Raw genomic sequence first — 17,559 nt, 5'->3', positions numbered from 1 at the left:
TTTAATATTTTAAAAATATATTGGTAATTTTAATGAATCAATAAAATGTATGATGGTGTCGGGAATTTTTCTTTAATCTATACCAATGTTTTTTTTTTTTAAATCGTGAAACTTATATTGCACAAGAATATAACATCAAGCCAAACTAACTTCCCGTTTCCGAACGGCTCTGAACTACTGAGAATTTCAAGAAATTCTTGGTCAAGACCAATAAGACCTGTAGAATAAAATTCGGATGATGAAATAATTAAAAATTAAATAAAGTTCGTTAAATAATAACACTGTATTGTGTATAGATTTAAAAATTTAAAACACCAGTTCGATGACAACGATGTTTAAAATATAAATAATTTATACGATTTTAATTAAAGTCCAATAATAAATGTGTCAGTATAAACGATGAAGCAGAGTGACGCGGGCAACTTTAGTGGTTAATTAAAATTAAAACTTGTGTTCATATTTTGGATACAATTTGAAATGTAACACTATTAACATGTTTATATGTGCTCGTGAAACAAAAAACTAAGATGCTAAGAACCGTAAGGTGGACCTCCTTGCCCGTACCGCGTGTTCTCGCTAACTCAGTCATTTGTGTACCTCCGTAACGTTCGTGTCCACCTGACAGAGGTATGTGCGCTCCACTTAATTCGAATTTTAATCGATTTTTAACGATCGATTACAATTTTTTTCTATTAAACTGTCATTAATGTGTAATTTGTTAATGATTTTATGTGAATACTATTCTCTGATAACTATTAAAATCTCAAAACAACGTTCAGTGCTCGATTAAATATTGGACGATATCGTTTGTTACAAAATTATAACACCGAATGTAAACAGTGATAATTCGTACGATTAAATGTTTACACATTTTTATTTAATACCTACTTTATATAATTTAAAAAAGGTGTTGTATTGTTCACGGCAGTTAATTTATTTATATGCGTTGATACAAGCGTTACTCGATTTTATATCGATTGTTGTGAAGTGATGTCCTTGAAAAGGAAATGGTCTTTTAGAACAAAGGTCCACCTCGAATCAGTGCCGCCTCGTGATGGTGTAAAGTGTAAACAAAATGAGGAAGTCGATGTTGATCATTTATCCACGGCCTTACGAAACCCGGTAATGTTATCCGATTGTGACGAAATTATGCCGGACAGACAGATCGAATTTGAAAGAGTGTCACAAGTAATCGAAAATATAGATGAATCGGAAATATATCTAATTGGCCGTAATGCCGAAGTTGCGACAAGTCCGCAGTCCAATATTAGTGACCGTGATCCCCTTACCCAATCAGAAAAGGTTGAGTAAGTATGACCGTGGGGAAATCTAAATTATATTTTTGCCTCAGATTAATCAATCATTGAACTTTATTAGATGAAAAATCAAATTAGATGAAAAATAATTTACAATCGAAGAACACTTCTTACACGATTGACAGTATTTTTCCGTGGGTTAAATCCTGTGGTCATGATCACACGCCGTACAAAGTTAAGGCCACCGCAACTTTTTTCAATATAGAGTCTTGCTGAGTCAAATTTCGCTAACTAAAAAAATTGTTCAACATTCAATTCTAATTTAAATATTTTAGCAATGTTGCCTCAATTAAAAAATAATAAACGTTACCTTCGAAACTATTTCAATAGGGTAATTTTTTAATATTTATTTATCAAAATAAAGACCATTATTTGATTTTTTAACAAAGTAACAGTTTTTTGATTTAGTTTATACGTGATATACTTATATAAAACGTGAGATAAGACTTATATCTTGTTGTTGTGTGAACAAAAAATTATTATTATTTTAAACAAATATCATTGCTGCTTAAAAAAGTTAATAATTGTATTAAATTAATTAATAAAATACATATCAACATTAATTAAACATATTTCGTATTTCGTTGAAGATTATATTCTCTAAATATATATAATTAGGTTTTTTAATTCTTTTAAATATAAATATACTGTAGGTATTGAATAAATAGGAAACAAAACTAACTAAACAGATACCGGCAACAGTAAAATATTTATGAAAAGAAATATATACATATTTTATATTATTCAAATTATTTGTCTATTTTAAATAGATAAAATAAATAAACAAAAGAGCTTGCTTTTTATGTTTATTTGTTTGAGTGTCTTAATCTAGAAGTCCAAACATTTCCGCGATAGGTATCACATTGATTGAGGAAGATACATTTAAAATACCAATAATCATAAATATTAAGATTTTTTGTATATTTACAAAGTAAGACTAAATTGGTCACAAAGTAAAAAAACCCAGTGGTTAGAAGACGTGAATCTTAACTGAAAAAATTGAGATCAAACCCGAAGCAAGCACCACTGAATTCATGTGCTTAATTAGTGTTTATAATTCATCGCGAGACGTGGATAAGAATCATCAACCAAACCATGTGTATCCACGAACCCTCATAGGAGCAGCGTAGTTTAGTAAACCTTCTCCTCAAAAAGGAAAGGAGGCTTTTGCCCAGCCAGGGGTTTAACAGGCTTTTACTCAAAGGCATATATTGTTTTATTTTCATAATAAAGTAATGTTGGATATTTATTTTAATATTTAACAGACATAAAGTGTTTGTTATTTGTCGTATTCATCAGAATGCAATTCGCGTTTTGATACTTCATGTATCAAGGTAGAAACTACCTTCATCCTATAGATCGAATAAATCCTTAACCTAAAAGTTTTGCAGTATAGAATATAAATGACTTTAATGACCCTATATTATAATATCGTCAGTGCAAGTGTCTTTTATATTTAAAAGACCGTGGTCAAAATTCAGTCAGAAGGACATTGTCCTATTAATTGTTAATTATGTTAGTTAGGGTTAGAATCAAATAAGCGAATTGACGTTGCTCTGATAGTAATAATGTTGGCGAAATATTTGACACATGATGTTTTAAACATGGCGTACAGAAAATACAATTTTTTTTTATTATTTTGCAGAAACTTTAATACTACATTTTACATAAAACGATGATTTAAATTATAAAATTGTTTCAAAAGATATTTTTGAATGAACGCTAATTATGTCGACTTTCGTAGAAGTAAAAATGTTGTCGTGAACTTTGAAGTTCACTCATTCGATTTACGAATGGAATATTTTCTTAATTTCACCGTCTGATTACTCTTCGTATTCACATAAAGGTTGAAGTTGTTTTATGTCAGCGGTTTTTCCCAACTCCGGTGCAATCCATGACTAAGCTTACCAGAAATTTTGTTTTCTTGAGATAGTCTTGCGAATCATTAATTATATTATATATATGCTTGAATAAGCGAAGAACAATAAAATTTAAATTAAGTTGTATGTTTAAGTTAAAAAAATAAGTAATACGAAAACGAAACGGACCTGCAATGTATTTGTAAAAAGTCGTAACTGCATCTTATTACAGTACAATTGTACTCATTATTTTCAACATATATTAATTGTATAGGGAAACATTTAACATATGTTGAAAAATTTCCTAGGTTTGTAGGGACATACCTTAGTAAATTTTGAGTTCCACCACCACAGTTTTAGAATGCAGATTCTACCAGTACTAATCGACTCGTTGGGAAGTTACTGGGTTCCTCAAGAGAAATTAATTAAATTTAGCTTTCATGGAAAGCTTTCATGGAAATCTATGAAAGTTATTTCATGGAAATCAACGAATACCAATTACATTCGTTTTTTTAATCTACTATACAGTATATTCTTAAATGAAGAATTTGACTTATATATATTATTTTTAGCATACAATTTAAATTTACTAATTTTAAAAGACGATTTTAAAGTCAAAGACAATAATAAGATTTAAATTACCATCATATCTTTTTTATAATGATAAATAAGCAATTACGCACACGCGTATAAGATACATCCAGATTTTATTTAATTTTTTTGAGTTCAAATTGATAAATGACGTTTTTGTTAAGAATTATTTAATTTATTAACACGGCCCTATTACTTTTAATATAATATTATTGGTAAGTTTCAATTTTGTATTCTATTTTACGGTTCAAGATAGCGACATGGAAGAAGTGCTGTTCATATGTATAAAAAAGAAAGGTTCGTGTCATTTTGACAGTGAAGGAAATAATCTTGCATGTGTCGGATAGAAATCTCCAACATGTACATCCTCCAACCTACTCGCATAAGGAAAAGCTACAAAACCTATATGTCAAAAGGAGAGAAGGCCTTAGACCAACAGTACAATATTAAAAGGCTGTTACTTTACTCAATATAAAATGTCACGAGAAATCAAGAGTTCTCTGATGCCATCGTTTTTCCTGCATTATACTTACTTACAAAATTATGGTTACAATTCGTACTATTTATACCATAATGTTCGTTGTAACCAAATATGCATTAACATTTTTTTCATACTTACTCATACATTTAATTTACTGTTGGTATTTATCCTTTTTACCACAGAATATTTTTATAATTTTTCTTTAAGCATTTCCTGTGACGTAATAATCAAATTATTCATGATACGAAGTTCAACTACAACTCACAGATGACCTTTATCTCTCTTTCACTCTCTCTCTGTCTCTTTCTATACATTATTTAAACTTATTTTACGTTATTGTTTTAATTCAAACAGGATTTTAATAACAATTCAATTCTATTTCTTATTATTTATTCTCAAACATTGTGAATTTATTTCAAGGTGTCTGTGATTTAACACATAACATATATCAAATACAACTTCGTTCCAACCGGTCGTCCGACGACGGATATCTTTTTTTATTAACTTTAATATTATACGTGTAAAAATATACATATAATATAAGACACAATAAATCCTTGTTACAGTTGCATACTTCTAAAATGTTATTAGTGTAAAAAGTTAGCTTTATAGAGTCAAGGATCGGAGGTCTTTGAAAAACTGGAATGTGTCCATACAACTTTATAAATTGGAGTTCTTCATATTCTTATAAACGAATAGTTTTGAATGAAAATAAATAAGATATATTTTATATGAACACAAACAATAAATTATGTGTTACCGAAACCTGAAAACTTTAAGTACTAGTAATAAATTTTCCATTGACGATAATCACTAATGACATGACTGATTTATTTTTAATTTATTATTTTCAATCATTAGAATACGTTAAAATTTTCAATTATTGAAAAAATTATGATATTTTCTCTATTTTTTGGGAAAGTAAATAACAGTGCGTTTAAATTAATAATATTTTGGTTTTTAAATCGACCTTATCCTATAATCATTCATTCGTAACGTCTCTAAGGTCTTCTTGAGCTTGTCTGGCTTAAAGGTTGCGCAAGTGTTTTTAATTCAATAATAAACTTTTTTGATTTATCTGAGATTTTCCACAATGCCATCGTGTTATTTAAATGATTACCTTATGAAATGTCAAAGTAATTCGATATACTAAACCTCCTTCAATTGTTCTTATTTTAAAAAAATATTGTAAAAGGTAAAAACTGCAGACTTCCAAATAGAAATACCCAATATTTTCAGACTCGCCCGGCTCTGATTTGAACATACCACCTCAAGATTTGCAGCCTTAAAAGCTAAGCCACCGGACTAATGATGTCAACCTGCGTCATACGGTGTTTACGTCGTACATAAGATGTTAAAGTGCAAGACCGGTGTCTGAACCCAAAAAAACCTGTTTGCTTTTAATAACTTATCGATGACGCAAACAATAATAAAAATAAGATGAATTGGAGTGTTCCTGTAATAAAATTTTCCACTTATACCTTTTTAATATAACTAAGGTTTTTTTTATATTTTTATGGTGAAAATGTTTTCTTCCTAACATTCTTTAACTAGTTACTTAAGGAACTATGACATACTTTGTTGATAAAATTATTGTTACTTGTGTATATTTCATGAATAGTATAGTCTACATAACAATATTCATAATTTTAAGAAAATGTTTTCGAATAAAAAACAACGTAATACTCACAGTAAAACAATGGAAAAAGTTTTATTTATGAATATTAACGAATGTCATTTTTTTTAAGTATTTAATATTCATTAATTCTTCGTTTTGATTTTCCAATGTAAGAGTCTGACATGATGATATACGATAAATAAAATAAAACATTACAAAATAATCGCTCGGTTTATTGTTTCATACATATATTAAATTTGTTTTTATTTCAACTTCACTTTATGTTTGACCTAGTTTTATAAATTTCTAAATCAAACCGAAAGCGGCCTTTAATTCTAGTCAAATTCAAATAAATTCGAAGACACAAGGTTGCTCGTTCCCACGTATATACTTAAAAGGTTAACGTTTGTATACAAATACAACGTTTTACGTTTTATCATTTCAAAGGATGTCATTCTGTTTTCATCTATCCTTGGTTCCGTTTGTTAAAACTTATCATTACATAAAGCAGAAACAGTTTCTACAATACACAAATAAGCGCACGATTTATCCGTAGTCTTTATTCTAAACTCCCCGCCCGATACGGGGAATTCGTTCACCACTAAGATCTTATAATTTATAAGATCCGGTTTTAAGTATTCCTCACAATGATATAAAAACGGATGGTTAAAAAGGCATTTAAATTAAAGCACAGTTTATTAACCATCCGTAAATTATGATGAAGATTAGAATTCTTTCTTTGAAATTCGAAGTTTCCCATTTACCGTGTGTGTTGCCGCAAAAAATGTTTGGTAACATACTTGTCATTTGGTTTCATAAATGACGTAGCCAGGACTGTATCCTATAGAGACCAGACTCAGCCGTAGCCATGACCAAGCAATTTTGTATATTCACACACGCTACTAAGAGTCGACATACCTTATATTTCATTAATAATAAGAATGTAACATTGAATAAAAAAGGAAACAAAAATTACGGACTGTAAAGTATTTTGAGAAAGAATTAAATCTTAATAAAAAGGTCACTTACCTCCGCCCCCGCTTAAGGTCGAAAGTACAAGAATTTTCCATTCATGATATTTTAAAAAACGATGGCCGATTAAATCACCTTCTCTTAAAAAACACTATTTCTTAATCACGTCGGAGGTCATGGCGCCGGATAACACGTAATTTCACTTTAATATCGAACTGTTAGTAAGAGTCGCGATAGTCCAATGGATAGATCACGTAGACAGCAACAAAAACCAGACCAACTGAACTTTATTGTGTATAGTATTACATTGTAAGGCAACTTAAAAATGGCAGATAAAATTCTGCCTTATGTCCACAAACTGTAATAGCAAGGGCGAAATTTCAACTCTTTTCTACAACTACGCAAAATAGTAATAGTTGTAGAAAAATAACAACCCCGCTTCATTCCTAGGAATAAATGAATGAAGCAAGGCTGTTCCTTTTTTACTTTGACCACGATATACAAACTCTTTGTAAAAATAAATCGTTGTTAACTATTTAGTTAAAAAAAGAAATAAAGATTGAAACATCAACAGAAAACGATTTTTCTGTTGATGTTTCAATTTTTATTTAGTTAGATACATTTTGTCAATTCCTTTAGAACAATATACTTTAGATTCATTTACCTGTACTCTTTAAGATTATAAGCAGCTAATACTAATAACTATCAAGTTATTAGGATCAAGTTATTGGTATCAACCAATGCATATAATAATAAAATAAAACAGGTTTGTTTGTATTCAGTTGTATGATTATTTCTATGATAAAATATTTCATATTCATATTTTATAATGTAATATACTCTCCGTACGGTCGATAGACACGCATAAAACACATGTGATTTTTTTTTCATTAAGGAAGTCTAATTTACAAGACCTTTAAATACCGGCTACCAGCCAAACGTGTTGTATAATTACGCCTAATGTTTTGTATTTTCGTCTTCTTATTAATAGCGGAAAGATTTTAAGAAAATAGAGACTACAGTTCAAAGTTGTCTTTTGATTTTTTTTGATGCTTTGTTTTGTTTTGTCATCTTTTGTTCTTAATTTTTACATGTTTGACAAATGTTCATAAATAAATATTCTTATGAACAATACTTACATTTTTTTGTTTATATTTTGACATTTATATGGTTATTGAATGAGATGATATTTATTTTCAGATAAGATTATAAATGATAAATTGGCAATAGTGTTTACTGGTTTTCAAGTAGGATTTTTAAATATAAATGTAATTAATTAACAATTCATTTTCTTATTGGAAGTGGAATAACAAACATAGATTTTTTTTGGTTCTCCTCGCTACGGTTCATATTTAGAATGAATTAGTAAATCACATTTTAATAACTTTAAAAAAAAAGAGTAATTAAGTAGATATATGTCTGTATTATTATTAAGAAAAAAACATAAAACATTTAATAAAAATTATTAATTAAAAAAACTTTCAATTAGATTTTTTATAATAATGTTTCCTTTATAAATAAATTGAACTGAACTACATCAACCTAAATATATGTTATTTATAAACCCAGATACGATTTTCTGGGCCGCATATCCGTTATACTGCCAGTGAACATCAATTTGTATTTTGTTAGGCTTTCTAAACTCTGTAGTCGTGTTGTTTGCGCTTTTAGTGTATCTTTCTATTGTATTTCAACTAGTTTCAAAGTTTGATGTGCTTGTATTAATATACATTATCAATCTGTTTTGCTCTGTTTCAATAGAAGTTTGAGTGAACCAGACCAAATGCCGGCACACGACATAACATTCAAGATATCAGGGTTGTCACTGGTAACATTCAAGATCTCAGGGTTGTCACTTATCATCGTATCGAGTGGCTTATACATTTTGAAGTGTCAATGTCTACATATATATATTACCAACAGGAAGCGCTCTAGTTTTCAACCATTTTAATTTTCCGAGTATATTTACAAATATTAAAAGTTTACAAATTCACAATCATTATAAAACGTGATACAATTATTCAAAAAAATAATTATTATTATTTACACATTTAATTTAATTTTAGCTTGAATATTATTATATAAATTATTTGTCTTAGGTCAATTCCGATACCGGACGGCCTGGTGATGGACCCGATGTCGCCCACTGCGCTTGTCGTCCCAAATCAGCTCATGGGCCGCATTGGTAGTGGGCTGAGTATAATAAGAGATCACGGCAAGAAAGTTCAAAAAGTGAGTATTTAAAATAAATAATAGAACTTTATTTAATAGTGAATATATATAATTCTATCCATGGAACACACTGTTTTGGACATTTTTTATGACAATTATTGTAAATTTACCATAATATCAGGAAACAACAAAAAACGAAAGAATGATTACATCATTAGCCAATCCACGCATTCGTTGAGTAAAAATATTTCAAGTCAAGTATATCCATCAAGTTCCACGAACTTGAGTAAATTTTATATATTTGTCATTACACAGAGGGGTAAATGTGAAGTGAAGGTGATTTTGTTTTTTCGATATTCAAAGGAAACATCGAATAAAAACAAAATCACTCAGTATTAGTTTATATTTTTTTTTACCAAGCCCAGCTTATAAATAAAATTAGGGTTTTAACGCATGAAACATTTTGAATGATGAGATTTAAACAAACATACAGATTCAAACGATATGATCTTGTTACGATCTTGTACACTGTTCTAATACAAGGTATATTCCCGCTTCGTACGCTATCGACTATTTTCATGCATTCATTTAAATATTTGATTATAATTATATTATGTACAAGTATTAATTAATATTGCGAAATAATACGAAATGTATTAATTTACCATATTGACTAATATTGTGTGGTAAAATAATTAAACTAAATATATTCTCAGTTTTTAATCTTAAAATTGTGTATTATCCGTTAAGGATTGATAAATTCTATTACGGGTTTTTGCTAAGGTCTTGTGGATCTTATAAAATGAAATTACAACATTTATACATTATATATCGAAATAGTCTTGTATTAGCTAAGTAAGCTATTCGAAACTGTTACTATATTTTGTTAACACAAAATGTTGTTAAGTTCCTTTTCAATAAAATTTGACTGGTCACCTTTTATGGCAACAATTAATTACTTCCTCGATAATTTCTTATCGATAACCGGTATTTTTTTAATGTCTTGTTCAACGTACATATCTTAATTTATATTATATTTCGTTTACATTTGTGCGTACATTTTATTATGAAAATATTAAAATATTGCAAACATTCTATCGTGTCATTGATCTGATGCAAGTGATAATAATAAATATTGGCAATGGCAAATCATAAAATTTTAAATGCTATAACTATTGTTTGACCGATAATTTTTCAATAATGACACTTGTAATCAAATGAATCTTGTCAATAATAAACCAGTAGACGTGCTATCGAGAGACTCTACCCTAAAAAAAAGAAAACATTTTTTAATTTAAAAATATAATAAACACGATTACCCTGGATGAATAAATTTACAGCTAATCTTACTCAGGATAATGGAAGGATTTAATAGTTGTGGTCGTCTAGCATTTAGTACCTATATAATAATAGTTGTGGTCGATTAAAGAAACATCATCATATACAGACATGAACCTACTAATGAATTACCCTAAAAATTTTACACTCTTTTTTTGGCCTTTCGTCTAATCACAACAAAGCACTAATAAAAAAAAAAGTTAAAGATACCTTTTATATCGATAAAACAGCAAATGAAAAATCGTAGTCAAATACCGGATCGCCTTGGTGCTATTTTGGAAATAAAATACGAATAATTAAATTGATTCAGTTTAAAAAGGTCTGATCAAAGTATTATTATTCAATAGACTTGAGTCATTTCAGTGATATCAATGCCAACGGTCACATCATTTCACAACGCTACCTCACGACTAATATCAATGTCTTGCTCATAAAACGTATGAGATGCACGTCTATAGACTCATCTCATGAGTATTGTAAGCCTATTCATTTGATAATTGACAAACAAATGTAGAATGAATAAATATTAAATTGGAACCGTCTTTTCCCAACGAGTATGACGTAATAATCAAGTAAAATAATGAAATGTAACTTTGTTATATTTGCGATTATTTTTCGCGCATATAGTTAATATTGGTCAAGCACCGCGATCGAACGTCATAACGCTACACGGCTGTCTACACGTGTGAAAAGTTAGTGTCTTGTTTAATGGTGAAGTACGAACAATGTGCGATTCTACAACTATGTATACTGAAATACATGAAGATTTCGCGGCTATTGTAACTGTGAGTACATCGATATATCACGGAACCATAAAGTAAATTTAATAAAAAATACGTATATTTAAATGTCTAACTAGATTCCAAGATGGAGATTTATTAATTTTTTTGTAAATATTTGCAACTGTACAATACCTTACAAAGTATAATAAACTTCTTTGTAATATGATAAAAAGTTTATCAAAATACATATTAAAAAAAAAACTGTTTAATATGTTCAAGGAAGTGATTAAGAAGATGGTGACTAGCTATTGTAAAAATATTATTCGTTATTATGAACACAATTAAAAATATAAAATTGTTATTAATCTATACTACTATAGATTATACAAACGGATTAAATTTGTTTGTTTGTGTAGGGACGAATCTCTACAACTAATGTTCCAATTCTAAGCACTTTTTTACCGGTGTACGCTATGCTAAAGCTACAATTACATAGGGTTTAAATTATATTTTATAAGTATTGTCATTTTCAACTACTTCCTTGATAAAAAATACGATTGCATTTAATTGTTACTGATTTAGTGTCTCTTTTCAAAGTGGGATGAAACTATTGTATTGCTAATTTACTTGAAAATATAACTTGTGTATTAAATTAATATTTTAATTGGTGGTAAAAAATACATGTGGATTTTCTAGTTTCGGCATTTTTTTAAATTAATTATATAATACATACAACTATAAATATTAATAGAAGTTATTCCGAGCTTTGATATTTGAAATAATAGTTGATGTAGTATCACATTAATAGTATAGTTTTTTTATTAATTACGTTCTAAAGAGTGACAAAATAAAAAGATTTATAATATGTGCGTAATTAAATAAAAACTTTAATAATGACGTTTAATAGAGTTATACTCTTAGTGTTAGTTTCATAAAATTTTTGTGACTTCGAGAACGAAATATTCACAATCTTACTTATTAGATTAATGACAACTTTAACCTTAAGGTTTTTCTAGTTTTGGTTAGTTTTTGAATGAGTTGCCTATTAAAAAATTTCAAAATTTACGTCAACTTTTACAAAAAGGTAATTCCTGTTATTTTGTAAATGAAATGTTGGCAACATTCTTTAGTACCAAGTTCATGATGTTAACCCGAATTTGAACTCGTATTGTTCTGTTAAGATCGGAATGATGTATACAATCTTTTATTTATTAATTCATGAATCAGTCATTGCATTCAATACTATAACACGACGACACAAGAAGAATTTGATTTTTAAGTTATTTCATGTATAAAAGCAAGTAACATACATACGTTTAAAGTATTTTCACATGAAATAGTTGGTTCTGTATGCTTAATAATAATGCTTAAAAATAATGCTTGTAGTTTAATTTATATCTGCTAGTTATTTTGACAAACTAAAATGGTATTTAAATGGGTTTGCCTTAAGTTATTTTAATCAGTATATATTAATTTTACATTGAATATTAATTTCACCTATATTTAGTTAAGTATATCTTGGTTTAATTTGAGCCAAGGTGGCCCAATGGTAGACTACGTCAATTTTAACCAAAGATTACATTTATTCGTCTCGTGCTCGGCGGCGAATGAAAATATCGCGTTGAAATGTGCAAATGTGGATTAAAATCTGCACATGTATACACGGAGAAGAGAAGTGGAATTCAAAACTCGCCTTAAAAAAGAAGAGACAGAGTAGAATATAACAGTATATATATATACTGTTACATTACATTAATTTCCATTTTAATTTTGCAATGATTATAAATTAATGTTTTATTTTAGACGTTTTAATGGTCGCTTTGATTTCAGTATCTCTTGAAGAACAAAAAATTTGAAGTTGTTAAGAGATCATGGACCTCAATCGTGAACATAGTTTTGATTGAAGCCAAAGACTTACCAGATGCGCCAGCGAACGGATCCAGCGGTCTCTACTGCAAGTTCAAGTGAGTATGCATTGTTTTCCAATATTATATGAGGATATCCATAAAACCAATACCCGTTAGAACAGACGAGTATTAAAAGTGGAGAACGCGGATCAGCAAACGCAAAGATAGGCACCAAGCACAGAGACAGGTGAACATGGATTGATTGATGATGATGTAGAACTCACAAAATATCATTAGAAACAAATGAGTGTAAACAACCGGTGGATTTTTATAAGTCAGACTGCATATATTTGTATTGCTGTAAATAAAGGAGAGTGAGCCAGTGTAATTATTTGTAAATGATGCCTGCATCAGTGCGATCACTTACGCACTCACGATGAATACAATGTATTTTATAATATGTCAATATATTATATAAGTAATAATGTTCCTAGTTTCCACTGAAAGACAAAGACCACTGAATTCTCTTGTGCTTAATTTGTGTTTATAATTAATCTTGTGCTCGGTGGTGAAGAAAAAAACCTCGTGAGGAAACCAGCATGTGTCTAATTTCAACGAAATTCTGCCACATGTGTATCCACCAAAACGCGTTGGAGCTGCGTGGTTGAATTTGCTCCAAACCTTCTCCTCAAAGGGAGAGGAAGCCTTAGCTCAGTAGTGGGAATTTACAGGCTGTCACGCGAATTTTTTGTTACGACTGGTACCCAAAATACCCAACGTCAGGATTTAACATGTAATTTATACATCATTAGACTTTGATGCCGTTGAACTTTTAAGGTAACTTTGAACAGCAAGTGCTTATAAGCACCATATCCTGGGCTTTTTCATATGGCTTATTTATACGTTTGTCTATATTCATTCTGAATTTGTTTATACTTTATGGACAAGATATTTTGTAAATCGGTGATTGTCGCAATATTATTGCTCGTTAATCCTCACTGACGTAAATTTTAACTACATACGTATTTTTTTCATAAAGTTGATATGTTTTAATGAGAAAGTCCTTCGTATCTATTTTAGTATAAGATCCGGAATTGAAAAAATACATGTTTATCGCTTCACATCGATTGTTATATTTGATTTGATTCTTAAGTACATTAAGCTCAATCTGTTATCATCCTACCATTTTTTTAAATAAGTGATTATGAAGCCTAATCGTATTTGTTTTCCTGTTTTATTTAAATCGATTTTAATCTTAATTTAGTATTCCTTAACTAACTAACCTTAGTTAAGGGCAAAGACAGTTTTTTTTTTATGTCATAGATAGGTGACAAATAACCTGCGGATGGTAAATGGTCACCACTGCCCATAGACATTGGTACTGCAACAAATATTAATCATTCCTCATATCACCAATGCAACACCAACTTTGGGAACTGAGATGTTATGACCTCACACTTCAAGCCGTAATACACAATTTATCGTTGTTCGTAGGTACCCAGACGGGCTTACACAAAACCTTCCTACCACAGCACACACAAGATTATTTAATTTATTTCTGATTTATAACATATGCTGGATGAACAAAATATACAACCGTTTTTTATTATTACAATTCGTATAATTAGAGCGGCTTTATAATTGCATACTTTATAAATAAAATGTTTAATTATTTATTAAAAATGCATACAATCTTTCGCTTCCCGCCAAGGTCTATGAAACAAAAGAATGCGATATTTTTATTACGCAGCCTATTAATTTAAATAATAACATTTTGTATGTATGTATGTATTAAAAAAAGATGAAATTAAAATGCTTTTACATGTATGATACGTACGTCATATTTATAAGCGCACTTTATAAGTTTTTGCAGTTTGTATGTATTGTGTTGAAGAGTGGGAATTTGTATTATGTTTGATTTTTGTTATAAAATATTACATACATTAGCAGCCTATAAATAAAACACCTATTTGACTTCTTTTTTTAAATATGAAAACATTGTATTGTAACTCTTTTTATAAAAACATCATAATTACCATTAATTATTATATGATTTTCAACTTGTAACGGTATTTGAAGCGCATTTGTAGTTCAATGACACTAATTTTCAGTATCCACCGAATCAATTTTTTTTTAACCAACCTAAATATTTTAGGTTAGGTAATGAATCTCATAAGTCAAAGCAAGTTAACAAATCAAAGCCAGTATGGCGGGAACGGTTCAACTTGTATCTGTACGAAGACAGCTCTCTCGAGGTCAATGTGTGGCACAAAACAAAACAGAAAAACTTCATGGGCCGGTAAGTACAAAATATATAACAAATTATCAAAATATATAATGACAAGGTATCTGTGAAATATGATGAAATATTTTTAAACATGTTATTGATGGCGTTTTAAAACATAATGTTTTGATAAAATAGTTTTATTCAAGATTAATCAACGTAATTAAAAAATGTCAAAGCTGATTTTTTGTGGTGGTTTTTAATTTGTCACTGATTTAACGATTATATCATCACAAAATCTCGCGAGACAAATCGGTTGATGACAAAAAAATTAGATACGATAAAAATACCGTAATCTTAATAATACATCGTAAGTAACTTATTATAGTACGTAGAAGTATTATTTTTTTATTTAAAAAGCTTCAGTGTAACGAGTTTATTTACTATCTACGATATTTTAATTGCGTTCTAAACTGATATGATAAATCTAAAAAGTAATTATGTTACATTTCGACTACTGAACTAATATTATAATAAAATAAAAGATACACTAGTTTGTTATAAAAATACGAACTCTATAAAATAGAAATAATAAAAATTAAATGGAAATATCCGAAAAATCCGTTTCTGGTTCTCCTACGTCATTGGTTAACGTCAATAAGAACTTGTTTAATTAAATAGGCTGCATCAATAAAAGCTACAAGAAGTCTGCAACACGACTTGTTAGCGGACTTCTTATTGTTTTTTTTTTTTTCATTTTTTTAATGACAAGGATATAAAATTTTTATAATTAAATAAAAATTAAAAAAATAATAATTAAGAAATAATATTATTTACATTTATTACAACAAAGAGTTAATATAAAGTAAAATGAATGGATAATATTATTCTTCTCATAAAGTCCAAATCCATGTACATATTGGCTAGCCTCATGTGCTTAGGTCAGACCAGATAATCCAAGACGAAAGTCAGGACACTAACATATTAAAGATTTTCTTTTCTTAACCTTTTTCTCTTTAGATGTGTCATCGATCTATCTCAACTGGAGAAGGAAAAAACACACGATCTATGGTCGGAATTAGACTGCGGGTTCGGCTCAGTGCATATGCTGATTACACTCAGTGGATCCGAACGGTGCATATCAGCTGATAACGTGCTTACTACGAACGGTGTACATCATGAAACGCCAACGGAGGATAAGTTTGTAAGTAGCTTTACAATATTATTTAACTTGTCTATTACTGTTGCTAATGACACTGCTTTAATACTGTTTTAATATTTACATACTGGTTAGCGTTTTATTTAATCTTGTAAAATGATTCTTATGTGCTCACAATTGTATATTTGAACAAATATATTTAGAATTTTTTTGTAAGAAATCCTATTTTAAATATTTATGTTTTTTTTTTCTATATTATGATTACAATTCGTGTTTGAAGTGAAGAGTTTATTCGTTCGATGAGTCCAATTTCACAAAATATTTTTACGCTAGCCGATTTATAGAGAAAAATAGCTTACCTTAGGTAGCTTATTTTAACAAACTAGGAGTACTCACTGTTCCGTCAAAATATATTTACAACAATGTTATGTATATTCGCAGTAACATTGATCACTTTGATAGAATCAGTGATAATCATTGTATATATACGAGACTATAAGCTTATAATACCAGATTTCCAACTCAAAGTCAATAAAGCCTTCTTGGGTGAGGTAGAAGAGCCGAGATGGCCCAGTGGTTAGAACGCGTGCATCTTAACCGATGATTTCGGGTTCAAACCCAGGCAGGCACCACTGAAATTTCATGTGCTTAATTTGTGTTAATAATTCATCTCGTGCTCGGCGGTGAAGGAAAACATCGTGAGGAAACCTGCATGTGTCTAATTTCAACGAAATTCTGCCACATGTGTATTCCGCCAACCCGCATTGGAGCAGCGTGGTGGAATATGCTCCAAACCTTCTCCTCAAAGGGAGAGGAGGCCTTTATCCCAGCAGTGGGACATTTACGGGCTGCTAATGGGTGAGGTATCCCCAAGAAGTATTAAGAATTAAGTTCTTAAGTGGCGAGTTTCTATAAGAAAATTCCACAGATATTTTTAACTTTACCGATTCATAAATTCAAAACATTTGTAAAAAAATACATTAATAAAAAAATCATACTATTAAATACAAGATTATATAGTTGATAAAAAAGCGTGGAACTGATTTTTTTTACTCTTGTATTTAACTAACATAACTTTGTACTTTAAATGTTAGAAAAGAGTAAATACTGAGTTTCTTGTCGGTTTTTCTCGATAGAATCTACATTCCGAATCGGTGGTAGCTGCGCTTAATATAGTTTTTAAAATGACGATTCAAAGGTGATTTTGATTTTTTGATATATAATATTACGCTGCTGCTCAACTAAGCAGCTGCTTATTAA

At 29.4% G+C, this 17,559-nt stretch overlaps 1 protein-coding gene across 2 annotated transcripts in view; it reads left to right on the top strand.

Moving 5' to 3' along the window:
- The first annotated feature begins 590 nt into the window (after positions 1 to 590).
- Positions 591 to 17,559, top strand: part of LOC125074052 (multiple C2 and transmembrane domain-containing protein-like) — a 33,886-nt gene continuing 16,917 nt past the window's right edge. Inside the window, exons 1-5 of one of the 2 annotated variants that reach the window (XM_047685282.1) lie at positions 591 to 627; positions 8,937 to 9,069; positions 12,900 to 13,033; positions 15,072 to 15,215; positions 16,161 to 16,344. In XM_047685282.1, the coding sequence (XP_047541238.1) occupies positions 8,965 to 9,069; positions 12,900 to 13,033; positions 15,072 to 15,215; positions 16,161 to 16,344 (567 nt within the window). In that variant the 5' untranslated portion in view covers positions 591 to 627; positions 8,937 to 8,964. Of the gene's footprint in view, positions 628 to 1,121; positions 1,308 to 8,936; positions 9,070 to 12,899; positions 13,034 to 15,071; positions 15,216 to 16,160; positions 16,345 to 17,559 lie in introns of those variants that run through there. The other variant, XM_047685275.1, reaches the window with a different exon arrangement.

The sequence above is a fragment of the Vanessa atalanta genome, chromosome 2 (genome assembly GCF_905147765.1).
Source record: "Vanessa atalanta chromosome 2, ilVanAtal1.2, whole genome shotgun sequence".
Classification (NCBI taxonomy): domain Eukaryota; kingdom Metazoa; phylum Arthropoda; class Insecta; order Lepidoptera; family Nymphalidae; genus Vanessa; species Vanessa atalanta.
The sequence above is the reverse complement of the archived record's forward strand: the minus strand, read 5'-3'. Positions and strand labels throughout refer to the sequence as shown.